This window comes from Somniosus microcephalus, chromosome 5 (assembly GCF_052327205.1).
Source record: "Somniosus microcephalus isolate GS21.2 chromosome 5, FLI_Smic_1.0, whole genome shotgun sequence".
Lineage (NCBI taxonomy): Eukaryota > Metazoa > Chordata > Chondrichthyes > Squaliformes > Somniosidae > Somniosus > Somniosus microcephalus.
In genome coordinates, this window is record NC_140991.1 from 237,352,828 (window position 1) to 237,380,382 (window position 27,555).

Sequence of the window (27,555 nt, forward strand, 5' to 3'; positions counted from 1 at the left end):
GCTGAATGGCGGCCTCCTGTGCTGTAACCATTCTATGATGCTCCTTTACTGGGTCTGCCCATCATGAGCTATGTGTACTTCATTCTGTCTTTTACGCACACACTCATTCTTTCTCCCTATCTCGGTTGCCTAGGTTTCACGCATTCCATCTCCTTTGTGGCACAACCAAAATTAGCCAAATACTGTAGATGCTGGAAATCTGAAATAACAACAGAACTCTGTTTCTCTCTCCACGGATGTTGCCTGGCCTGCTGAGTGCTTCTGGCATTTTCTGTTGTATTAAAAATTAGCCGCTCATTATGTAAGGAATTGTGCAAATTGCACCATATCATCTGTAGAGCGCCAGCATGTTCGGGAAATGTCGCCTTCAGTCCATAATTAAACTGCGATGAAAACTTCCGCAAAATCTGTCCAAATTTTCTTGTGTATTCTCCAAGTTTCCAAAACAACCAAATTACTTACTAAATATAACTAGCTAACATTTTTGAATAAACACAGCAGCTCCTGTTGGGAGTTAGCAACATTTTATTTAATTGATATTGTATTACAGAGTTCAGTTGAATACCACCGGAAAATATAGAAACATTCTTTTCTTCTTTAGAACACATACACCAATGCAGATAAACTCCTGGAAGCAGCAGAGCAACTGGCTCAGACTGGGGAGTGTGACCCTGAAGAGATTTACCAGGCAGCCCATCAGCTGGAAGATCGGATTCAGGACTTTGTCAGGAGAGTGGAGCAGCGGAAGATCTTGCTGGATATGTCGGTCTCATTTCATACCCATGTCAAAGAGGTGAGACAGCATTTGATTTTTCGTTAAGTTTATCTATTTAATATATATTCAAAGTCTCATCTCTGCACATACATACTGTCAACTTTTTTCATTAGAAATTCCTGTGACCACATTTATAATGGAACTTGCCTCTGCAGACTTACCCTGCAGTATTGAGTGGTGACACTGTTTAGCTGGCGTTGATTATGGTTGGGGAACGGCATCCAATCTGCTGACTAAGATTTTAAACAATATTTTGTAGTCTGTGTTGAGCAGTAATATGGAACTGCAAGATGAGGAGCTGGTGGGGCCTTGGGCTTTTTGTGAATTACTGTTAAATGTTGCAACTGTGAAAGTTTCTGGGAGAATGCTTGTCTCTTCATCAATTTAAGAGCAATGTCCTGGAGTTTTTGGGTGGATTCTCAGAGGTGAGCCCATTTTAGGACTTTTAGGGGACATTAAATGGTTTTCTAGCTACTTTCCTTTACGCCATGTTGTGGGGAGGCAGTATCTTCTGTGTTTAAGCATTTTGAGTTCTGCCGAGGATTGGAATCAGCATCTGAAGCTTTTACATTAGGCACTTACCTATGTCATGATGTAACGCTAAGTCCCCTTTTTTTCATTTTCTTGATTATTTTGCATCTGGTGTGTGAAGGATAAAATGCAAGCAAGACATATATTAATCAATTTTCCATGGCGCTGCACAAGGGAAGTCAGAGAATATGGTCTCTCTCGCCGGTCTTTGCTGTCTTCTTGTTACTGGTTATCTCTCTATCAGGATCTGCTAGAAGCTAACGAAAAAATATTCCATCAGTATGTCTGACTGAAAGGTGCTGATGCATCCTGGAAAATTAGGTACATTGAACATGCTCAAATGGCACAATCCAAATTTAGTTCACAAAGTCATAGCTCTGGGCAAAAGTATCATGCCTATGCTTTTGGGAGAGGCTGATCTTTCAAGTTAAAACTTTAATAAAGTTATTTAAAGCCACAAAAGACAATTCAGTAGATAAATTTAATCATATTATTGTGACATGTATTTTTTTAATTTTGGTTCCTTATTTGAACATTACAAATCACAGTTACTGAGGGGGAAAAAATGGTGGCCGAAATTTTTTTTGAAAGCATTTTGAAAAAGTTGCGGCAACCCAGTGGCCGGATTACACAGATGTTTTCTATTATAAATGTTGACATAGGAATTTATAATGGAAATGTTGATACATGAAGTGTGATAAAAAATATGACAAGTCAAGTGACAATCCATATCAGGCAAATAGAAATTTTACCTATGCAAATTTCATGGGAATAAATTTCCAAGCTCAGTCTAAACTATTCCTATTTTTTTCATCACACTTCTGTCAAGCACCTTGGAATGTTTTTCCACATTAAAGGCAAGTAATTGTTATACACATAAAAACATAAAATGCTGGAAATACGCAGCAGGTCAGACAGCATCTGTGGAGAGAGAAACAGAGTTAACGTTTCAGGTCGACGACCTTTCGTCAGAACTGGAAAAAGTTGGTGATGCAACAGGTGTTAAGCAAGTACAGAGGCAGGAAAAGTGGGGAAAGAACAAAAGGGAAAGTCTGTGATAGGATGGAAGGCAGGAGAAGATTAAATGATAAAAGGGATGATAGTGCAAGGCAAGAGGAGATGGTAATGGGACAAGCTAAGAAACAAAAGATGGGTCTCGATGAAGTGTAAATGGGAATAGCAGAATCATTACCAACAGTTGCTGTCCAAAAAAATGGGAGCAGAAGTTATAATCTGAAATTGTTGAACTCAATGTTGAGTCTGGAAGGCAACCTTGAACAAATGTTCCCATTGACAAGCATATACTATAATTGGTTCATATAAAACACTTTGCTATTATTCCAATGCATTTGGCTCTGAATTGAGGACTGTTGTTTTGATTGCAGTATGAGTCAACCTTTCCCATTGAACTTTATCTTCAATTAAAATACACCTGTTGCGCAAACTCTAAGAAAAAGAACACATGTTAGAACTTGTACAAGCAATTGGTCAGTTGAAATGGGAAGCCATATCCTCAATGTGGTACATTTTGGTATCTCTCCAGAAGCACTGTGAATGGGCTATGGACTGTGCTGACCCACAAAGGAGAGGTACCAGTTTCCTGTACTTAATGTGTGATGATAAATAGATCTTGTTTGTTGGAATATAACTTCTGTGCTGTGCTTCTTGTACTAGAAGAGTGACCTCACTTAGAACTAGGGTATTGTGAAATTATGTCTTGCCAGTAATAAATACAGCATCCGCAGTATTTTGCAATTATAAATTTACATTGTTTAGTTCAGTTTTAAAATTGCAGTACTCCTTCAGATTATGACTCATGAATTAGAATCAACTGCAAAACTGTATCCCTCCCCAAAAATCAGGTGAAATACTCTTTTGCCACATGGCATAAATATCATTTGCTTAAATTCTAGAACTAAATTGAGCATTAGATGAGGTGGAAATGAAGTGCACTGTTGAAACCTGCAGGCTGTTGCCAAGCAGTTACAATTCCCATTAGGAAATATTGGGCTCAATTTTAATTCCCAGGTGGGAACGGGACAAAGCATGCGGTTAAGCCCATCCAGGAGTGGTTGCAGGAAGGCTCAGCTGATTTCAAAGGCTGTGCCTCATTATTGTGCAGCTTGCCAACCTACTGACTGAAATGGTCCTGAAGTCAGTAGGAAGTGGCTGCCCGGTTGTTAAGATCAGGAGGCTGCTGCCGGGGACCCGGGTGTACAGTCCCCGGTGCAAGGTAAGTGCTCCGGAGAGGAGTCCTGGTCGGGAGAGGGGGTGGGGGGTGGAAACCCAGGGCAGGGGAGACCCAAGGTTTAAAATTGCAGTCAGACAGACCAGGACGGGAAAGTAGCGAGTAAGTCCCCCACTCCATTTTAACTGCCCCTCTGCCTAGTTTCCGTGAGGTGGGGGGAAATTAAATCGACCTTGCGATCTTTCAGTTACAATTCCAGGCACTTTACCTGCTTAATGGCATTTTTTTGTTTGATAAAAATTGCTGCAGTTGTAGTCACGATGTTTGTTGTACTAAGCATGTCTAGCTGTTATTTGTATAACAATGCAATGGTTGCGATGCCTGGAGTTACACAGGGAAGTGATGTGATTATGACCTAGTTGGAGAGGAGGAGAAATGTGATGCACACTTTTACTGGAACAGCTGAGTGTATTGTACGTTTTGTACTGCCAGTTAAGGATCTTAGTGATGTGTGGATGTTGGAGGAGGGCAGGATTGGGCTCAGATGTGAGTTTCCATTGTCAACCTGCTAATATTGACACCTATCAAGAATGGCCTCTTGGGTGAAGTATGAGAGGGCTGTTGGTGTCTGTGGCAGTGGAACCCCAGCAAACATGCCCATGGGAATATAGGGAAGAAAACTGGGGCAAAAAAATGACAAATTGGGGCAAAAAAATGGTAAATGAGGGCAAAATGCATCTTCATTCTTCTGACGCTGCTTCTGTAATTCTGTAACTTAATACACTTTGAAACCATCACGGTGTGTCTCTCCCCCTTGAAACATCTGCTGGGGTGACTAGCGATAGCCACAGAAATGAGATTAAGTTGCAGTCACCTTTCTCCTAGATCACAGATAATGTGACTTTTGGCCATCAGCCAGCAGGAAATTAAGAGTGCACTGAAGAAGCACCCTTCTATCCCTGTCATTTCACTGCAGCTTATCAGGAACTTGGCAGAATGGGAGGGTCGAGCCTGGGTTCCACTATTCCATGGTGCTGCAAGTTAATACACCATCCTGTGACTTCGCCTGCCCACATTTTAAGTAACATATTTTCAGAGTAGTGTGGAGTTTTACATTTTGATTTGGCCGTTTGAGAGATTTCTTCTGACGCTGCCCCCTTCTTTGTTTTCAGCTCAATGTAATCTCAGCAGTTTAACCATGGCCATGGTTGAAAGTTTGAGCTTGAACCTTGTAAGGTGAACATGTTGATTAAACATCAGCAACAGTGACAATTGTAGGCGCTGTAAAAAGTCCATTAGTAGATCACTTTGCAATAAATTTTGAGTGGAAAGCTGGTGCTGATTGTGCTTGGCTGTTGGAAAAGCAGGAAATACAACAGAATAGGATTGTTGTTTTAGAAATCTGATGACACAATTCTACCATCACTGGTCCACACAAAAAAACCTAACCCTGTGTGGCAGGAAATCACTTCAATTGGAACTTTACAGAGATGTGTACAGCAGAGTAGTTTTCCTCTCAAACCTGTTCTCAATCACAGGCCTCTATTATATTCCACATTGTTAATGTTTTGCCTGTGGGTGTTTGCTGTTTTGCAGCTCTGGACGTGGCTGGAGGATTTACAGAAGGAGCTCCTGGATGATGTGTATGCTGAATCTGTGGAGGCAGTGCAGGATTTGATCAAACGTTTTGGGCAGCAGCAGCAAACCACCCTGCAAGTGACAGTGAATGTCATCAAAGAAGGGGAGGACTTAATCCAGCAGTTGAGGTTGGTAATCAGGTTGTTACATCCTTTAGGTTTGTCACTCTCATTTAGTTTGAATTCCTGGAGCCTGGTGTCCATTTGCACAACTAAATCCCCCTCTCTTATCTTGGTGGCAGGATTATAGATGGACAAAAAACCAGGCTTACGTTTTTGTCACTGGGATAAGGGAGCTGTAAAAGCTGTGTAAACTTGGGGAGTTGGGTCAGATAGCAATCTCCCAGAATCTGAACTAAATAAGCAACAGTGAAAATGCAGCTTATTGCGGAAGTTAAGTACAGTATATTTTTGAGACTGAACTGCAGCATTTGGGTGAAAAATATAGTTGAAGAATGATGTATTCTCTTTTTTTCTCATTGGGATGCCTTAAAGCCTATAACCTTCTGTACGGGATGTAAAAGAAATTTGTAATAAAGCTCAAATAATTTTTTGATAAACTTATATTACTTAAGTAATATTAGTGATCATTTAGTATAAATGTCATCCTCTTTCAGCAGTGCAAGATGAGTGTTAACTATCAGCATAATAAAGGACCTTGTAGAGCAAAGCCACAAAATCAAATGAACAACATAATTTTATATATATGGCATTGGATACACTGTTTTATAATAGTGGGGATGTTATCCACAAAGTGTGATGGAGAAAATGTTACAGGAAGTTAAGTCTGACAGTTACAGGAAGTATGTGCTATCTGAAAAATATATATCTCGTCAAACTCAACTGGGGATACATGCAGACCAGGAGTCAGGTCCTTCCTTTCATGAGAGAAAATCAGTCACCCCAGTCTACTCTTGCACATATTCCCATAGGTCTCTCCGCTAGTGTTTACTTCTACACTCAGCTGTGAGTTTATGCTATGAAAGGTGCATGGCGTGCAGAGATGAATGAAATGGGGGCTAAAAAGAAATAAAGTACAAATACTGGAAACTTGAAATAAAAATAGAAAATGCTGGAAAGACCCAATAGATCCTGGCACTTCTCTTTATAAATGCTGATGGAGCTGTTGTGTATTTCCAGCATATTTTTGTTCTAATTTTAATAAGGGGAGAGGGAATGCATTTTTCTCAAAAATAAATTTTAAAGACTGTGGCCTAGAAATTCGGTATGGCCCCGCCAGGTCTTTTGCGCCCGAAATTTTGCGCCCGCCAGGATTCCCGTAGCGCCCGCCTAAAATTCAGTTGCGACGGGCCAAGACGGCGGCGGGCGCTATTGCAGGGTTTGGCCACCTCGCTAGGGGCGATGAATGTCACTTTCAGGCGTCCAGCTCCTGCTGCGGCACCCGATGCGGTGCGGCAGGCTGGGGTACTGCAGGCCTCCTCCTTCTCTTAAGGAGGAGCTGCCTGCAGCCGTCAGATCACCGGTGGATTCCCCCGGCAAATGAGCCCGGCACCACGGAGAAGTGCTGGGCTCGCGGGACTCAGACATCAATGCCGCGGGGGGGTGGTGCAGGAGTCCGGGGAGGGAGGTGCGGGCAGGCGGCCGCCGGGAAAGCGGCCGGCCGCCGCTCCACCTTTATGCGCCGGCCTTTCGGAGTTGCAAAACCCCGTTTCATAAACGCTGTTTGCGGCTGCCACGGGCGAGGCGGCCGCAACTGAATTTGGCCATCGGGCCGGAATAGCATTGCAACCGGGGTGCTGCGCACACCGATGACGTCATCGGTGCCGGCACGGCGCTACCGGCTAACGCCGATGTTAGGGTCCATCTGAATTTCGGGCGATAAAAAACTTCAGGCGCAAACCACTTTATAGCCAATAAGTGGGCGCAAACGCGACTGAATTTCTAGGCCTGTGTCTTTCTCTCAATTTAAAATAACTATAAAAACTTGAAGAAAGTTAAAGGCAGTCATCAGATTTGGGGATCTAGATGGCTACAGTAAAGCAGGCCTTTCATGCATTTAGTCTGAGATGTGATCTGATCATCTGAATCCTTTGATTTAATTCCAGTTTTTAGTCACTGTTCCCTCTGATCTATGAAAGACCATGCTAACGAACTTGATGGCAGAGTTAAATTGTCACACATGAGAATATGGAATAAATTATTGCATGAAATAAATCCTGTGTTCAGTAAGAGGTTTCATGGGCAGGTTAATTGTGTGTGATGCCACAGTTACACAATATGCAGCTAAAGTATGACATACTTTTCTTTGTTAAAATTTGTAGCAAAAGTAGCAACATGAACTTTTCTTAATCAGGACTGGCTGGTATACTTCATGAATAATAATTCCATCAAGAACGTTGTTCCTTTTCACTGCTTTTGAAATGGGAAGCCTGCTCTCCTTCACATCATGCCTTCCATGTTCAAGCACATGAGGGATTTGTTTTTTCACATCTCTACTGTAATGTCCGAGTATAAATAATACACGGACTGCAGGAGAACAATAAAACAGGTATTTACTTGAACAGAGGGTAACTTAAGACTGAAATACAGAAGCCTGCTATGGCTTTATATACAGGGGTGGTCACTGCCGGTACTGCAGTATAGAATCAGTTCTTCTCTTAAAGGCACATACACAACAATTCCTCCCCTTTTAGATAAACAGTACATAACATTCATTTAACAACTAAATAATAACTAATTACAATTACAATTTTCTCTGTACTATATACATCAACTGAAATAATCATTTATAAGTTCAGTCTTTGAGGAGGCTTCCTGATCCTGACTGGATAGCGCCTTTCTCGAGTATCCTGTTCTTGCGGCGGAGTTGATTCTGGCTCATTGTCATTGGTTGGTTCGTCAGCTTCCAATACCACTGCTTCTGAGGTAGACGCAATCTGTACTTCGGGTTGATTACCAGGTGCACCTGCTCGTGGTATGGGTTTGGCTTGTTCCTGTGACTCTAGAATCTGGTCAGCATGGCGTCTCACGATGCTCTCTCCAACGTCCACTGTGTACATCAGTGGTCCCTGCTCTGTGCGTAACGTTCCTGGCTGCCATTTTTCTGTTCGGTAGTCGCGGGCCAAGACTGGTTGCCCTATCTTGAAGCCCCTGGTTGGCTTCTCATTTATGTGCTGGAATTGCTTATCCTCAACATCTCGTCTTATGTTTGGTTTGAGCAAATCCAGGCGCCATCTTAGCCTTCGGTTGAAGAACATTACGGCTGGAGCTTGGTTGGTGACTGCATGTGTCGCATTCCGGTAAGCAAACAAGAAATTATCCACCTTGTGTTGTAGTGGTATGTCGTCATTGCCTTGATGGCCTTTTTAAAGGTCTGAACAAACCTCTCAGCCAATCCATTTGTGGCTGGATGATATGGGGCAGATGTGTAATGTTTCACCCCATTATTCCTCAGAAACCTCCGGAAATCCTCGGACACAAACTGTGGCCCATTGTCAGAGCAAATCTGTTCTGGCAAGCCATTCCTGGCGAAGATGGTCCGCAGGACTGCAATAGTCTTCTCCGTGGTGGTGGAGGACATCTTGATGACCTCTGGCCATTTCGAACCACAGCGATTAGGAACATTGAGTCCATAAATGGACCAGCAAAATCAATGTGTACCCATTGCCATGGAGATGAGGGCCAGTCCCATGGATGTAGCGAGGCCTGTGGTGGAGCGTTTTGGACCTTCTGGCATCCTGTGCATCTCTTGGTCATATCCTCGATTTCTTTATCGATTCCCGGCCACCACACAAACGCCCTGGCTAGGCTCTTCATTTTTACCCCTCCCAGATGACCCTCATGAAGCTCATTGAGCACTCTATCTCTCAACTTGGGTGGAATTACCACTCGGGATCCACACATCAAGGTCCCCCGGCACACTGACAGCTGTTCTCTCCTTGGCGAGAATGCTGGCAACAGTGAGTCGCCATGTGCTGGCCATCCCTTCACCGTCAAATCATAGACCCGAGAGAGTGTCGGGTCATTTCGGGTTTCCTTCTTCATACTTGAGTTTGTAACAGGTAGACATTCGACTATGGTCGCATGGAATATCTCAACAGGGTCCACTGCAGGTGCTTCCTCTACCATAGGCAACGGTAGGCGCGACAACCCATCAGTGTTTCCATGCTGTTTCGTACCCTTGTACTCTATGTCGTACTGATGTGCCCCTAGAAAAAGTGACCATCTTTGCAGCCGTTGCGCCGTCATCACCGGAACGCCCTTCTTTGGGTTAAAAATGGAGACCAGGGGCTGATGATCAGTCAGTAGGGTGAATTTCTGCCCGTGCAGATAGTGATTGAACTTCTTCACCCTCCACACCAGGCTGAGGGCCTCCCTGTCAATCTGGGCGTAGTTACGCTCGGCTGAGGTTAACGAGCGCGACGCAAAGGCTATTGGCCACTCTGAACCGTCAGGGAATTTGTGTGACAGCACCGCTCCGATGCCGTAGGGAGACGCATCACATGCTAACCGAATCGGTAGTGTTGGATTGTAGTGGGCCAATACTTCTTTTGAAGTGATTAGGCATTTACATTTCTGAAAGGCACGCTTACACTCATCACTCCATTTCCATGTTACTCCAGTTTGCAGTAGGGCGTTCAGTGGGTGCAGAATTGTGGATAAATTCGGCAAGAACTTATGGTAGTAGTTCACCAACCCGAGGAACGACCTCAGTTGCGACACATTTTCCGGTGCTGGAGCCTTGACTACAGCCTCAATTGTCCGGTGACTTATGCAACCCTTCCTCATCAATCATGTGGCCACAATACGAGATTTGTCTCCTGAAGAACTCGCATTTGGGGCGGTTGGCTCGTAGCCCATATTCCTGTAATCTTGTGAGCACCTGCTCCAGGTTGGCAAGGTGTTCACTGTCATTTTCGCCCGTAACCAGGATGTCGTCCAAATAACACTGGGTCCCCAGGATCCCTTGCAGGACTTGTTCCATCGCCCTCTGCCAAATAGCCGGGGCTGATGCTACCCCGAATACCAGTCGATTGTACTGGTAAAGGCCTTTGTGAGTGTTTATCGTGAGGTATTTCCTAGACGCTTCTTCCACCTCCATTTGTAGATACGCTTGGGCCAGATCAATCTTTGTAAAGCGTTTCCCTCCAGATAGTGAGGCGAAAATATCTTCTATCCGTGGAAGTGGATATTGTACTGTGTGCAGGACTGGGTTCACAGTTACCTTGAAGTCCCCACAGATGCGAACCTTCTTCGGTTCACCAGGCGTGCTGCTCAATGATTTCTTCATTACAGGAACGATGGGTGTGGCCCACTCGCTCCAGTCCACCTTGGACAGCACACCCGAACGCTCCAGACTCTCCAGTTCTGCTTCAACGGCTGGGCGGATCGCATAAGGTACCGGTCTGGCCTTAAAAAATTTTGGGTTTGCATTATCTTCGATTTTTATCATTGCCGTTACTCCTTTTAGAGTCCCAAGTCCTTGTTGGAACACCTCTTTCGCGTCAGTTAGAATTTTTGACAGTCATCCAGGTGTGACGCCATCATCCTTTTTATCAGTCACAGTTAGCGCCTGAATGGAATGCCAATCCAATTGTATTTTTCGGATCCATTCAGGTCCCAATAATGGTGGTCCTCCATCTGGTAGTATATATAGATACAGTTTCTGTGTTTCCTTGCCGTTGTATTCAACTGGCACCCTTATTTTTCCTCTGGGGTAGACTTTTTGCCCCGTGTATGTCTTCAATACAATGGACGTGTCCTTCAAGGGTATGTGTGAGAATAGCCGCTCATAGTCTCGTCGATTCATGACAGTTAGGGCTGATCCTGTGTCCAATTCCATCTTTACTGGGGACCCTGCTATCATGAGGGTGACCCAAATGGTTTGGTGATCCTCCTTTGCGATCACGTTGTGTAACTTTAGACAACTTAATCTCCTGCTCCCGGAGTCCTCATCACTCTCCTGATCTTCCGAACTACTGTCTGTCAATTTCTTTACTTTCTTGTACTTTTCCTTAGTAGTTCTTGTAGTGTTGGTTTTCTTTCCCGACCTGCAGACTCTTGCTATGTGTCCCATTTTCCCACATTGCCTGCATACTTTGTCCTTAACCCAGCAGTCCTTCTGATCATGGGTTGTTCTGCCGCAGCGATAGCACTTTTCTGCTCCATACGCCATTTCGTTAGCGCTGTATTCCTGTGGTTTCTGTTGTATTTCCGCAGCTCCCCGTGCTGCTGCTTCGTAGGATACTGCCACGCTGAAAGCCTGTTCTAGCGTCAGGTCCTTTTCCGAAAGTAGTCATTTCTGGGTTCCTTCACTCTGGAGACCGCAGACAAACTTATCCCGCAAGGTGTCTGCCAGTCCTGCTCCAAACTGGCAGTGCTTCGATAACTTGCGTAGTTCCGTAAGATAGTCAGCATTGCTCTCATCTTTGTGCTGGTTTCTTTTATGGAACTTGAATCTTTCTGCTATCAGCAGTGGTGTAGGGTTTAGGTGTTCCTGTAAGATATTAACAATCTCTTCAAAACTTTTCTCCATTGGTTTAGCTGGGGTAATTAAATTCCGCAATAGGCCGTACGTTCTCGCGCCCATCAAATTTAATAATACCGATTCCATCGGCCACCTCATTTGCCTTGCAGTACACTTCAATTCTTTCCACATACATGGTCCAGTCTTCTACCTCATTGTCGAAAGCAGTGATACTGCCACTCTTCGGCATCTTGAGTGATTTAAAATGGCGCCTCCCGCGCTTTTTCTTCTTCCCCAATGGAATAAAATGGCACCTCCCGCGCTTTTCCTTCTTCCCCAATATAATAAAATGGCGCCTCCCGTGCTTTTCCTTCTTCCCCTTGCTTCCACGCTGCTCCTAGCGTTCTACAGGGTAATGGCGGCGACCTGCGGCTTTGGCGCGTATCACTTTTCCTTCCCCGCGTTCTATCCTCTCCACGCTGCCCTGTTCTTGAGCACCGACTGCGCCCTGTGCGCTCCACCCTCTCTCCCGACAAAGCTGCACGGCCCCTTTGCAGAGCCGCTCGATCGAGCCCGAGCCCACCGCAGTCTGGAAGGGTCAGCGCACTACCTGCTTCCAGCACGACTTGCTGGAACACCTCGACTGGGGAGCCAGGCCCAGCTCTCCACAGCCTCCCCTGCAACTCTCCGATGGATCCCTGGCTGGTTGCCCGCGGTCGACGCCCGCCGTTCTGACTTCGACCTCCAAGAAGCTTCTCTTCAGGGAAAAGATCCCCATGAGGTGATGCAGTACTGCAGGTGAGTTCGAACCTGCCCGTCGCCAGTGTAATGTCCGAGTATAAATAATACACGGACTGCAGGAGAACAATAAAACAGGTATTTACTTGAACAGAGGGTACTCTTTTATTTGGACCCAAAAAAAACCAATTCGACTGTAAATAAACAAAAGTTCAACTAAAGCTTAACAAATCAAATTAAAATTTGGTTTTCCGTGTTGATGATGCACTCCAGTCCCCGCGGCGCCCACCGGTCACGGAAATACTCAAGCGCACCGGCGGACACCGCGTGCTGCATCTCCAGGGCCACCCGGGCGCGAACATGGCCGCGGAAGAGATGCAGGCAATCCGGCTGGACGACCCCCTCGACCGCCCGCGGCCTGGACCAATTGATGGCTCTTTTAGCCAGGCCCAGGAGCAGGCCCACAAGGAGGTCCTCCAACCTGTCCGCTCCCCTCCGCACCGGGTGACCGTAGATCAATAGCGTGGGACTGAAGTGCAACCAAAAATCGAGGAGCAGCCCCTTCAAGTAGTGAAAGAGGGGCTGCAACCTCTCACAATCCATATAAACGTGAAACACGGACTCCTCCAGGCCGCAAAAAATGCAGGCGGCCTGGGAGTCCGTGAACCTACTTAAAACCTTATTGCACGGGACCGCTCCATGCAACACCCTCCAGTCCAAGTCCCCGATGGAACAAGGGAGGACTCCCGCATAGAGAGCCCTCCATTGGGGACCTCCGCTACCGCCGGTCGGCAAAACGCCACGCCAAGGCGTGTCCGGACGGTAGACGAAGATGGCAAAGTGGAGAGTGTGCAGGAGCAGCCCGTACAGGAAACCCCTCCGCGCGGAATGAAAAGGCACGGAGGGTATTTCCTCGAGACGGCTCAAGTTGTGAGGCGCCAGTTCCCGAGGGGAGTTTCGGGGCCGGGCGCCGATGAGGAATTCCGTCCGAACGGGGGTAAGCTCGGACGGGATCGCCCCACGTGCTTGAGCCGCCTCGATACACCTAGTGGAGTCGGGGCCCAGTGCCGCTTTTACCGATTCGATGGTTTCGACCGCGAGCTGGACGTTGGCCCAGGACAGGCGCCGCGCCAGCTCCTCCGGCGCCATCCAGCCCGCTCCTCCGCCATCGAGCAGGTCCCCGACTCTGGTCACCTTGCCAGCCACAGCCCTACCCTCCGCCAGCCGCCCGAACCCGTGTTCGTGGAGGTGCGGATTCCTGAGCAGCGGCTCCCGAAGGAGAGCCGCCGCTCCTGACGGGGGAGAGCTCCGCCTGGAAGCGACGTAGTTCCAAACCCATAGTAGTTCCTGGTAGAAGACAGGCAGCTCCCGCAGGCCGGCACGCCTGCTGCCCACTTTCGCAAACAGGAGCTGCGTGTCGTAATTGAGGCCATGCAGCTGGCGGAAGAAAAACGTCGCCAGCGCACACCATCTCGGAGGATTCTCGACGTACAGGTATCTCTGCAGCGTCTGAAGATGGAAAGTCGCAGCCTGGGTGCGAAGGCACACCAGCGCCTGACCGCCCTCCCTAAGCGGGAGACACAGAACCGCGGCAGAGACCCAGTGCTTCCTTTTGTCCCAGAAGAAGTCGATGAGCTTCTTCTGAATCTTGGCGACAAACGCAGGGGGAGGGATCAAAGTGACCAACCGGTACCACAACATGGCGGCCACCAGCTGGTTTATGACCAGCGCTCGACCCCTGTAGGACAACACTCGGAGCAGTCCTGTCCAGCGTCCTAGGCGAGCGGTGACTTTGGCCTCCAGCTCTTGCCAGTTCGCCGGCCAAGCGTCCTCGGCAGGGCTAAGGTAGACTCCCAAATAGAGGAGGTGCGTGGTGCTCCAGGCGAAAGGCCTGAACTCCTCCGGCAGGGAGTCCACCCGCCACTGACCCACCAGGAGTCCGGAACATTTCTCCCAGTTGATCTTGGCGGAGGATGCGTCCGAGTAAATCTGCTGGCATTCCCGCATCCTCCGCAGGTCAGCGGGATCCGTGACCGTGAGGAGCACGTCATCGGCGTAAGCCGAGAGGACCACCTCCACGCCCGGCCCTTGCAGAGCCAGTCCCGTCAACCTCTTCCGCAAGAGGCGCAGGAAAGGCTCCACGCAAATGGCATATAACTGACCGGACATGGGGCATCCCTGACGCACCCCCCTCCCGAAGCGAAGGGGCGCCGTCAAGGACCCGTTAACTTTAATCAGACACTCCGCGGCGGCGTACAGAAGTCGGATCCGGGCGACGAAATGCGTCCCGAACCCGAATGCGCGCAGAGTCCCGAAGAGATACTCGTGATCCACCCTGTCGAACGCCTTCTCCTGATCCAGGGAAAGGAAGGCGACCGACAGACCAGCCCTCTGGGAGTGGTGGACCAGGTCCCGGACCAGATGGATGTTATCGTGGATGGTCCGGCCCGGGACCGTGTAGGACTGGTCGGGGTGGATCATGTGGGCCAGCACGGTGCCAAGGCGAGCAGACATGGCCCTGGCAAAGATTTTATAGTCCGTGCTGAGGAGGGAGACCGGGCGCCAGTTCTTAAGGAGGCGGAGATCGCCCTTCTTAGGCAGCAGGACAATGACCGCCCTGCGCCAAGAGAGGGGCATCTCCCCGGTCGCCAAACTTTCCCCCAGGACCCGCGCGTAGTCGCCCCCCAAGACGTCCCAGAACGCCCTGTGGAACTCCACGGTCAGCCCGTCCAGCCCCGGGGACTTTCCCCTAGAGAGCTGGCGGAGGGCGCCGGTCAGCTCCGCCAGACTTAGCGGAGCGTCCAATTTTTCGGCGCCCTCCGGGCCAACCTTCGTCAGGTCCTCCCACAAAACTCTGCGCGCATCCTCGCTGGACAGATCCGGAGAGAACAGAGCCCCGTAATAGGCGCGGGTCTCCGCGCTGATTCCCTCCGGATCCGAGACCAGAGATCCGTCGTCGGCCAGCAGCCCCAAGAGCTGCTTACGGACCCCCCGTCTTTTTTCCAGCGAGTAGAAGAAGGGGGAGCCGCGGTCCAGGTCCCGCAGGAGCTGGATCCGCGACCTCACGTACGCGCCTCGGGACCCGACGAGCTGCAGGTCCTTCAGCGCGCCCTTCTTCTCTTCGTACACCTTCCGCAGGGCCGGGTCCTCGACGACCTGACCGAGACGGGACTCCAGGTCGAGCACCTCCTTCTCCAACCGCCCGACCCGGGCCTCCCGCCTCTTGGTCGACCCCTTCGCGTACTCCTGACAGAAGAGACGGATGTGAGCCTTGCCCACATCCCACCATAGCCTCAAGGAGGGGAAGCCCCCCTGCTTCCTTCTCCAGTCGGCCCAGAATCGACGAAACGAATCCCGGAACCGTGCGTCCTCCAGCAGCAGGTTGTTAAAATGCCAGTACACGGACCCCCCCCGCGCGCGCAGCGGAGCGAGCTCCGCCCACACCAGGTGGTGGTCCGTGCACGGCACCGGCCGCATGGAAGCTGCCGGAACGCAGGAGACGAACGCCCGGGAAATGTAGAGGCGGTCGATTCTGGACCTTCCTCCCCCAGACCTCACGCTAGTGAAGGCGCTGGAGTCAGGGTGGAGATTTCGCCAGACGTCCACCAAGTCGAAGGACCCAACCAGGTCCCTCAACTTCTCCATCGCCGCCGGGCTTCGCGGGGGACCCGAACGGTCCCTCGCCTCGAGGGTGCAGTTAAAATCCCCCCCGAGGATGACGCACTCGCCCACGTCGATGGAGCCCAAGAGAGCGGACACTTCTTCGAAGAAGCGCACTTGCTGCGCACTGGTCTGAGGGGCGTACACGTTCACTAGATGGAGCGGCACGCCCCCCAGGCGAACAGTGACATGGAGCAAGCGGCCCGGCACGTGCTCCTTGACCCCCAAGATCTCCGGCTGAAAATGCGGGGCCAGCAAGATAGCCACCCCGCTGGAATTGTTGGAGAGGTGACTCATGCTGACCCCTCCTTGCCACTCCAGGAGCCACGTGGCTTCGTCTCCCGGAACGGTGTGGGTTTCTTGCAGGAAGCACACCGCATACTTCCCGTCCCGAAGGACCGAGAAGTTATTGAATCTGCGGCGCGCCTCCCTGCTGCCGTTGATGTTGAGGCTGGCTATGGTTATCTTCATGTCAGAAGCATAGTGCAACCTCTACCTACACCTAACGGGGCGAGGAAGCGCAGCCGCTGGTCCGCCGCCACTTCCTCAGCAGCCCAGTGAGAAACGTTGTGAGCCGACGCAGCTCGAGCGGGTTCACACCCTCGTCCGCGCCCAAGATCTTAACGGCGGCGCGGACGGAATCAATGAGCAGCGCCAGCTCCGACCACCTGTCGAGGGCCAGCCGGACCTTATTGCGCTGACCCAGGCACGTGGCCATAAAATCCCGGAGTTCCCTTACGGAAATGAGGGAGACTCGGCAAGGGGCACGAGGTCATCCATCGCCACGTCGGCGCTGGAGTCCGAATCGTCCTCCGTGCCCATCACCGAGTCCCCATCCTCCTCCAGGGGGTCGTCACCAGCGGCCGACCCGTCCGCCGCGCAGTGCGAAGCGAACGACTCGGCCGCGCCAGCCAGCCCCGCCTCCGCCCGGATCCCACCCCCAGGATCGGCGGCAGAGGATTTCTCCCTGGGCTCCTCTAGGGGTGCCGGGCCAGAAGACGGCGGCGGTTCAGAGCTCCCCTCCGCCTCAGACGCCGGAACGACCGGAGAAACCGGGGAAGAGAACAATTTCCAGCTCCTCCAGTACGTCCGGCACCAGAGACGCAGCCAGGGGGCCATCCTCCTCCCCGCCACCAACCTCCGACCCAGCGGACGGGGGGTTTTGAATTAAAAGCTCTACCAGGACGAGCATCCCCTGGGAGACGTCCGGGTCGCATTGGGCGAGCTCATTATCCTCGAGCTCGCCCGACCCAGCCCCCAGGCTGCCCGACCCGGCGAGGGGTAACGACACCGATAAAAGGTCAACTTCAATTACTGCCGCGGGTTGTTCCGCAACCCCCCCCACGGGCAGGGTCTCATCCCCATCCCCGGGAGGCACGTGCTGGACAGACACATCTGCCTCAGCCTCCCGAGGGACAGGCGACCCCTGCCGATCGCTGGTGATGACGACAGCGCTGGGGGGGCGCAGTACCCGCGGCGGGCGACGACTCCCCCTGCTCGGAGGGACCTTCCTCCTCCCGGTCCTCCTCCTCATCCAGGGGGTCGCGCCTTCTTTTTAGCACGGAGGGAGCGAGGGAGACCTCCATGTCTGCAAAGGCCTCCTCCTCGACTCCCTCCGGCGGAGCAGGTTTGTCGGGTTCCTCGGGCCCGAGCCCGGCCGCAGGTATTGGCATTACCGCTGCGGCGGTTGCGGCCACAGGCTCGGGCACGGGGCCCCTCCCGCTCACATCTGCCCTGATCAACTCCGCGAGGAGCGCGGGTGTAAGGGGCTCAAGGGGCAAGGGCTCACCATCCACGGGGGGGCCTGCCCCAAGGTGCTTCTTTTCTCCCCGCGCCGCCTTTCCGGCCGGACACGCTCCCTCCCCCCCGCCGGAGGCCTTGGTGGCATCGGCCCCCGACGTCAACCGCGCATCAGACGTACTTGACGCGCGGGCAGATCCGGGGGGAAGGGCGGCGGCGCCAGCCTCGGCCGCACGAGATGATCCGGCGGCCTTGGAGGCAGGGCAGTTCCTCCTGATGTGCCCCACCTCCCTGCAGGCATGGCACCTCACACCGTCCGACGTCCAAAAGGCGCGGTAGGCGGTCCCCTCGTGGAGGACGACGAACGCCCCTTCAGTGTCCTCCTCCCGCGCCAGCTGGATAAACAGCTGGCGCCGGAAGGAGAAGACGTGGCGAAGGCTGGCCTCCCGGAAGCCGAGCGGGATGGGCGTGATCCCCGACCTCACCTCCCCAAGTTGTCGCAAATGGGGAAGGAGGAGCTCACCAGGAACATAGGGCGGGACGTTGGAAATAATGATCCTCTGCGCGGTGGCCTCGAGAGGATCCACCGGCAGGAAGGTCCCGCCCACGGTGAGCCCCTTGGCGACAGCCAGGGACACCGCCCGCTCCGACCCCAGGAAGAACACAGCCTTCCCATACATTTTCGAGGCCGCGACGATGGCTGAGGGGCCGACAACCCCAGCCATGGCCTTGACGCAGGCCTCGATGGTCATAGTGGGGTGAGTGTAGCTCTTCACCCCAAGCTTTTTCGTTATTAATCGAAAAGGTGACGGGGCAGCAGGAACAGCGGGAGCAGCTGTGGCTGTGGCTACCACTCTCGCATAGGTCCCGGCTGGCCCCGCCACCGGCGAAGATGCAGTCGCCATTCTGGGGTGCTTTTTTTTTTAAGGGCTACACTCACCCCAAGTCACAGGCCTGAAGGTGTTAATGGCCTCGGTGTATATATATATATATATTTTTTTTTGTCCTCTATTGAGCAGAGGGAGCTGATTAAAATGAGGACACACCTCTCTCCTTATTGATTTAAATTGGGAGAGGAGCCCTCGCCCCTCTGCTCAATTGGCAATTAATAAAATAGATGAAACTAAGGTGCCTTAGAAAGACAGGCAGAGAGAGACAAAGAGAGAGAGAGAGGTGGGGGGGTGGGAAGGAGGGAGGCCGCAAAGGGCAGTGTTGCCACTCAGGATCGTGGGTGGGTGTAGGCAGGGTTGCACTCTCCGATGGAAAAAGTCTTTGGTGATGGTGGTCTTCTGGCAGGGGGAGAAGACGTCTTCACCTGGAAAAGCTGGAGAAGCCCAGGCTTAGTCCTGCAACAGGTCTTAACGATGTAATTAAATTAAATTAAGGACTTCACCTTGGGCAGCTCCAAGCTCTCCCAGGGCAGGCAATAGAAGGGATGCTAATTAGTGGTGTGTGTGGCCTAGCTTTTAACAAGAGCACACACACACACACACTACACCCCTTGATGATCCGGCCTTGCTTCTTCTTTTCTCCCCCCACCTAAAATACAAAGTCTTGGGAGAGTGCCCCAAATAACACCCACCTGTAGATGTTCCGGATGAAGTTTTCTTCCCTCCTTTCAAGCAGTTGGTTTCTCTCCCCTCTCTCCCTCTCCTGAAGTGGAGGCCAAATTGGGGAGGCAGTGATAGAAAGGCCTCTCCCCTGGTTGATGTTGATGTAGGCCTCCTTTCTCCTTCTCCTCCTCTGTCCTCTCTCTCCAGGCACCTCAGTTGATGTAATGATGGTGGAGTTGGTGGTGGTGGTCCAACGTTCTCCTCCTCTTCCTGGTCAGGGGACCACCACTTTAATCCACTCTCCAAAGTCTGGCTGCTCCCTCTGCTTGTGCTTGCAGCTGAACAGAGGGTAACTTAAGACTGAAATACAGAAGCCTGCTATGGCTTTATATACAGGGGTGGTCACTGCCGGTACTGCAGTACAGAATCAGTTCTTCTCTTAAAGGCACATACACAACATGTACCACTACTATACAAGGTTACCCAGACACGATTTGAAGGAGCGCATGCTTTCCATTTTAAAAATACCATCAAATGAAGCAATATTATTTATGGATTCTGGTCTGTGTTGAGTTAGTTCTCAGCCAGTGTAGCAATAATGGCACCACAGTGTGCCTCTGGGTTAAAACACTGGTAAAAAAATCCCAGAATCCTATGTAATAACAATGGAATTTGACTTAATTCACTTTAAATCAGTGGCCCATGGCTCTGAGAGTCATGCATGCAATGAGTTTGGACAGTATCAATCCAGTTCTTTATAGGCGTGGGCCCAGAACTGTACTGCCCCTAATTTTGCACTAAGTTGGCAATCTCACTTAGTTATAGGACAGCTGATGTGTGAAATTGAAAAATGGCACAATGATGCAATTGAGGGTGCTCTTCTAAGGTTAGGGTCGAGGCACATAATTGGGGCAGAGTTGAGGGAATTTGACTCTGCATTTGACTTTGTCATTCCTGATCAGAAGAAGCTAGCTGTCTCAGATAATTCACTTCTCATTAACAAACAGTATTTTTCTTTAGAAGTTACAGTGCACTTTCATTTGAAATAGGATTACTGTATTTACATCTTACCAACAGTACAGTAGGGTGCTAAATGGAAAATTCAACCAGACTTCTAAGTAACAACTTCAAAGGATTTAAAGAGTTTTGCTTGCAGAACATACCAGGAATTCAGTCATTGTGTTACTACTTGTTACAGTTACCTTACTGTCATATCTTCTTATTAGGGATTCTGCCATTTCAAGTAACAAGACTCCACACAACAGCTCCATTAATCACATAGAGAGTGTTCTTCAGCAGCTGGATGAAGCCCAGGCTCAGATGGAAGATCTTTTTCAGGAGCGCAAGATCAAGCTGGATCTCTTTCTTCAGCTCCGAGTATTTGAGCGGGATGCAATAGATGTAGGTGTCACATAGCAGAAAATATAGGTTTGCTTAAACATCTGCTTTAACTCATTGATCTCAGTAATTCTTGGGGAAAATATTCCCATGCTGCTATCTTTGGTTTTGTCCTTCCTTCTTTGTGGGAAAGTACGTTGCATTTACTCTGCTGTGCATGTCATCTCCTAAACTACGAGGCAGGTAGTCTCACACACCCATGTCCTTGTAGCATTTTGGCAGAGTACTGGCAGGTTGCACCGTTGTCACTATCTTATCACACCAATCAGATAAAGTTCTCACAGATCCCTTTAAATAACCTAGTGATCAAAAGCTCAACAAGATTGCAATCACAGTCACCTCAAAGTACTTGACTTATTTTGAGTTGATTTTATTGCAAAGTGATTAATCCTGAATATTAAGTTGAGTGTCAATTTTGGGGTGAAATCCTGTTGATTTCTTCACACATATTGTCACTTGTTAACATCACATTAAAAGTTATAATAAATGGAAACTTGTGATTATAGTGTCTCTGAATCATGGTGCTGGCAACTAGTGTGACAATATGCAGTGTCGATGTCACTGTAGTTGCTAAACTCAGTGGAAATATTGATTTCTTTACCTTCAGGTTGAAAAAAATAAATATTTAATAAAAACAAATCCAATCTTTGCTCATATGGAAAATATTTGAAATTTTAACTTTTGAATCAAATAATACTGCTTTAAAAAGGATAGAGAGATCAAAACAGGTTGTCAGCCGTGGCTCCGTTGGTAGCACTCTCACCTCTGATCAGAAGGTTGTGGGTTCAACTCCCACTCCAGAGAGTTGAGCACAAAAATCCAGGCAGACACTCCAGTGCAGTGCTGAGGAAGTGCTGCACTGTCAGAGGTGCCCTCATTGGATGAAGCCTCGTCTGCTCTCTCAGGTGGATGTAAAAAATCCCATGGCACTATTTCGAAGAAGAGCAGGGGATTTATCCCCAGTGTTCAGGCCAATATTTATCCCTCAATCAGCATCACAAAAAACATTATCTGATCATTATCACATTGCTGTTTGTGGGAGCTTGCTATGTGCAAATTTCGACATTACAACAGTGACTGCACTTCAAAAGTACTTATTTGTCTGTAAAGCGCTTTGGAATGTCCTGAAGTTGTGAAAGGTGCTATATAAATCCAAGTCTTTTTTTCTTCCTTTCCATTTTTCTGATTTTGCCTATCACTTCCAGCTGTCAGACTCCCAACTCTTGATCCTATTATGTGTAAGATGCATGTAAGCATAGTTTCTCTTATTGTGCTTCCTTTATCCCCGATCTATCTTTACTCTTAGTTAGCATTTAGCTTGCCAAAATTTTCTCCGAGGTTAAAAAGTCCAAGGGGGAGAAATTCAGTTGGTTGCGCCACCCATTAGCGCCTTAAGAGGGTGCTAAGTGGGTCGCAAGCCAACTGGCGCCCGGGCGCGGTACTGCCCACACCTCCTGCTAAATTCCGCGGGACGTTAATGGTGGCGCTAACCATTAGCGCTGCGCCACTGCCGATGACGTCATCGGTGTGCGCAGCGCCCCGCTGACGCCCCGGCCGCGATATTCGGCAGTGTCCCCTGATTTACCACCGGACGCTATGTCCGACGGGTTCAGGGGGGCCTACCTGTGGCCGGGGAGGCGCAAATTAAAGGCGAGGTGCGGGGCGGCCATTTTTGTTGTTGGCCGCCTGCCAGCAAATGCCTGTACCCCCCCCCCCCCCCCCCCGCGGAGTGCCGGCTGCGCTCCAAGAGCCCGGCACTTCTCTTCAATGCCGGGCTCTTTTGCCTGCACTCTTGATCCTCGGGGGCCCAGCTGGGCCCCAGATCACGCTGCACAAGGCCCCTCCCCTTTAAGAAGGGGAGGAAGGCCTGCAATACCGCAGTGCGACGTGCCGCAGCGTGTGGCGCTGCGGCACGTTGCGCCACGATATTCACTCGCAGCGCCCCAAGAGGGATGCGGGGCGCCTCCAGTAGTGCCGCGCTTCCCTTTGGGGTGCAACCACTCAATTTCCGGTGCGGGGGCGCGAATGTTTCCGGGGCGCTACACTTAGCGCCCTGGCGAGGCTGGCGCCCCAAACAGAACTATACTCGATTTCTCCCCCCAAGTTTCTCTAGCCTCCAATAATTCCCAGCTTGGTTGAATTTCCACTCCCCTATGCACCAATCAACAACACCAATTCTCATCTTCTCTGTTATTTCTGTTCCACCTCTATGTGTGTCTTCTGTGCCTGACTCAATAAATGCATACAAAAAACAAGTAGATTTTTTTTAAAAGCATGTATATATGTTTGGCCTCCCAAGTAAGTAAAGGAGTCCTGTATGTGAATCCTTAGAGATTTGACACTGGTGTCCCTTTTTAAGGGCTTTACCCAAATTCAGTAAACATTGGTCCCTATCCCTTAAATAACTGTCTTCCTGCACCTTGAAATAAACTGTAGTGATATGTCTTTACACCAGGGAAACCAGCTGCAGACATATTCTGATCTTTAAAATTTTAGCTGTATTGTTACCAGAGCTGATTTTTGACATGTCCTTATTCTACATACAACCAGCACTGGCAATAATAAATGTTTTTTAGGGATTCAGCAACCATTGATACTTAAAAGAATTGTTCCAACCTTGTTGGTACACTTTTTGATTAATGGCATGATCAATCATAATGTGCTTTTACTAATTAGTTGTCACTTTAAAAGCGACAGTAGCCCTGTAATGTTAGCTGTTGATCAGCAATGATCAGAAGGGATTAGTTCATCTTTCATGAGCGCAATAAAGTTGCTCCTTGGCCTGGATGCTTGGAGAGAGCATGTGTTGATGTATGGTTTAATCCATTAAAAAAAACACTTCACACTCATGAGATAACATCTGCAATGCCGATTCTTAAAAGCTGAATTTCTATGATTACTGTTTTAAGGGCTCTAATGAACTGTTGCTAGGCAACTGAGTGATCAAATTACAACCAGTCATTTTCTTCATTCATGAGAGTGAATCTTCAGCATGGATTTTTATCTGGTGGTCAAGTTCATATTTCCGCTAGATTGCTGCGGGTTAATGTACTCCTAAATTACTTAATACTCTGTTTCACGACTGCCTTCCAGACATTTTACAGTTTTAGATTTTTTGCACATTTCCAGCAATTTTATTTGGAATTACACATGTAAATGTAGTGATGTGAAATTCGTAATCTCCAGTAAAAATCAGGACACGCTAACAAACAAGTAGAAAGTTTGAAAAGGGAACCAGTTTTCTTTTCTTTATAGAGAAAGAGAGTCACGTATTTTGTCTCAATGTATCATCCCTTGTCATCCAGGTTGTGGACCTTTTACTTTCTGGTAGTTGCTCAGTGAATGGCTTATTCTGAGGGGAAGATGGCCAGTGTCTTGTTTTACCCACAACCTTTTTCTTTGCCCCGCCCTTCTCTCTTTACCACCCCCCATTGTAACTGCATAAGAACAAACAATCACTATAGCTTTGTCTGCTAAATTCAAGGGAAAAGAGAACAGATTGCATGATATTTCTAGTAGCAATAGCAATGCATGGTAAATAAAGGGCAATTTTTTTAATAGTATTCAAAATGAAGTAATGCTCCCAGTAGCTTAGTAAGTAAATCTGACACTGATGTGATATCGAGCTATCCTGACCAGAAAATCCCAGGTTCAATTTCTGGTTTATGCCAAGTCAGCTATTCTTGGTCGAGCATTACAATTGGCTTTAATGCCCCAAATCAGTCAAGCTTCTCACTCCTAATGGTGACCTTTGCTAGAAAGTACATGTGTTTGGAAATTGGATGAGGCCAAAATTGTGCTCAGCTGTGATATCCTTTACAGTCAAATAGTTTGCTACCATTCACTTTGTATATTGACACATGAAGAATGCTGATAATGGGTGACATGCTGGAGGGCACCTAGCTTGTGAGGAACTATACCACAGCAGGAGTTGATACTTTCAGCAGAGGAGGGAGAAAATTGGAAAGGAAAATGAAATACAGTAACAATTTAACACATCAAAATTACTGCGCATGTGCTAAAGTAATGCTAATAACTAGAATCAAGAACATTTTTAAATCAATCTCCGTTGGTGAGTAATTTGAGCTGTGCTGCCTTTCAGAACAGTACCGTAATTTCACAAAATTAACTGACATAGGCTATGCAAAATGAACCAGTCAATTTGTCTGGATGTGATTTAGGTTACATCTGTGTCTGGGTTATAAGTGTGACTTTTTTTGCAGAAGGTTGGCCAGTTCCAATTTCCCTACAGTTCACAGGTAAGATTTGTAAGCGTGGAAATGGATTGGACTGTGTTTGTATGTGTAAACAGGTGATTGTGAAGTTCATCTGTAAGGGTGAGAGGATCAGTATTTACATGTAAGTCTGTGTTAATATGAATTAGCAGTCAGTGTCCATTTATAGAATTACCAGTAGAGAAGGATGGATTATTCAAAATAATCCATAGAGTGGCGTTAGGATAACTTTCCTTTTTGATATTTAGAGGTTAATTTTTTGACTTTGCCACCTAAGCAGTAACCTGGGATGCAGATCGCTCACCCTTTATTGATTTTAATGGAATGAAAATCAGGCGGACACTACAATGGGCAGGCAAACCGCTCCTTCAGGTTACCGCCTAGGCTGCAAGGTTGAAAATGGCCCCCCTTGTTTTCAACTATTTTCTGTATCCCTAGATTCCGAATCCCATAATTCTATTTTTAACCATATGTTTGTGTAGTACATTAAATTAATTTAGTTAGAAATGCTAGGGAAGGATATGACCCAAACTAATTGGTTTTACTGCAGGGTTACTAGATAGCCAATGGAAAAATATGACCAGCTGCATCTCATGCTGCAGAGTTTAGGCCAGAGGGCATGTTCATACAGGCCACACTTGGGTTTTTAAAAAAAAAACATATAAAGAGTTGAAAGTTGAGTTTATGGCTCTATTGAAGTGAGGGTTATTTTGTGAAATTACGGTAGTTTATAAAAGGTGACGTTTTTATATTTTAAATAACGTAGAGCCAAACCTTGACATTGAAGTGATTACTTCGAAAATTCTGCTTTTGTTAAAAGACTGATGATCCTAACGTTGACCTTCATAAATGAATGTTAGTGTAATTTAAATGAAACTGTTTCAACTGAGAACTGAGATTATATTATATTTTGGTTTGATTATCTTGTGAGACTGAGCAAGTGTATAAATGAATGCCGCAGTAATTGATGTTTTTAATGAGTTTAATTGTACATCTTTCCTCTCTTTTTGCATAAAGATTGTTGTATATTGAAACTCGGTGTTCATTAGTCTGTTTGTTTCAATATAGAACATTATTATTTGTAACATTCTTATATATTAACACTGTATATAAACCAGTGTCTGTGTGACCGTATTACGTTTTTGATGCTAAGCTGTAACGAATTGATGTTCATCACATTGGACGTGTTCCTTCCAGATGGAAATTTCATTCAAGTTAATGCACCAGTTCAGCATGGTTTTCCATAAATTATGATGGCTTGCTTCTTTCAGATCATTTCAGACCTCGAGTCTTGGAATGATGAGCTGTCTCAACAGATGAATGACTTTGATACTGAGGATTTGACCCTTGCTGAACAGAGGTTGCAGCACCACGCTGATAAAGCCCTAACCATGAACAACTTGACCTTTGACGTCATCCACCAGGGGCAGGAGTTACTCCAGTATGTGAATGAAGTACAGGGCTCAGGTATGCTCCACTCATTGTGTTTTTAACTGCAAACTCAGAGATGATTTGATTGAGGTCTATAAAATAATAAAGGGACCAGATTGTGTCCACATTGACCAATGATTTCAATTGGATAGTTGACATGGGGTCACTCTTATAAGTTTGGATGAGCTCAAATTTACAGAGGGTGCAAGGTGGGAGGCTGACCAGGGGAGCATTGAAATGGTCAAGTCTGGAAGTAATAAAGGCATGGATGAGGGTTTCAGCAGCAGATGAGCTGAGGAAAGGGTGGAGATGGCCAATGTTGCGGAGGTGGAAGTAGGTGGTTTTGGTGATGGGGAGGTTGTGGTTGGAAGCTCAGCTCAGTGTCAAATAAGATGCCAAGGCTGCGAACAGTCTGGTTTAGCCTCAGACAGTGACCAGGGAGAGGGATGGGGTTGATGGCTAGGGAACAGAGTTTGTGGTGGGGATCGAAGATAATAGTTCTGGGCTTCCCAATATTTAACTGAACAGTAGCTAATTTTTATTAAATAGTAATTCTGAAGTACGGACATTGCCAGTAACACTGCTTCTTAACAGGATCAGCGAATAATAGAGGGTAAGTCGCTCTTGTGAGCCTTTTAACACTGGTTACAAAGGTGTTATCAAAAACCTAGAAGTCTTTAGACTATGAACACTTCCTCTTGGTCAAAGAACAATTTAAATAGTTTGTAAATAAACTAGAAACCTAAATGATACTGTAACCAAGCAAGGAGTCAGTGCTTTGAGGAGGGGAGGGCAGATGTTTAAGAACTAAAAAAAAAATCAAATAAATTAAGTTTGGTATTTGCTGTTACCTTTTAGGTGTTGAGTTAACCTGTGACAGAGATGTCGACATGGCAACTCGTGTGCAGGACCTGCTAGAATTTCTTCATGAGAAGCAGCAGGAGCTGGACCTCACCGCAGAGCAGCACCGTCGGCACTTAGAGCAGTGTGTGCAGCTGAGGCACCTACAGGCTGAGGTCAAACAGGTTAGCATTCAGGGTGCTTTGCATGATTATGACCAAAAATGAGTGAATTTGTTTTTTGATCAGTAGCTGAGAGTGCAGCATTCATGTGGGAGGAAATTGAAAATTTCACATTGATGGATCAGGAGTATCTGTTCTGAGGTTCTGCTTCAGGTTTGGGTGCAGTGTAAGTTGTTTTTCTGTACATCTTGGCATGCAGTACCAGACTGAGGAATGCATG

General features: G+C 48.1%; 1 protein-coding gene across 5 annotated transcripts in view; it reads left to right on the top strand.

Annotated features, from left to right (window-relative positions):
* LOC147117613 (triple functional domain protein) overlaps nucleotides 1-27,555 on the top strand; it is an 862,300-nt gene that overhangs the window by 410,730 nt on the left and 424,015 nt on the right. For 4 of the 5 annotated variants that reach the window (XM_085988742.1, XM_085988739.1, XM_085988740.1 and 1 more), the window contains 5 exons: nucleotides 602-793; nucleotides 5,091-5,260; nucleotides 20,476-20,650; nucleotides 26,154-26,349; nucleotides 27,172-27,338. In XM_085988742.1, coding sequence (XP_085844868.1) covers nucleotides 602-793; nucleotides 5,091-5,260; nucleotides 20,476-20,650; nucleotides 26,154-26,349; nucleotides 27,172-27,338 — 900 coding nt within the window. Of the gene's footprint in view, nucleotides 1-601; nucleotides 794-5,090; nucleotides 5,261-20,475; nucleotides 20,651-24,870; nucleotides 24,907-26,153; nucleotides 26,350-27,171; nucleotides 27,339-27,555 lie in introns of all 5 variants that reach the window. The other variant, XM_085988743.1, reaches the window with a different exon arrangement.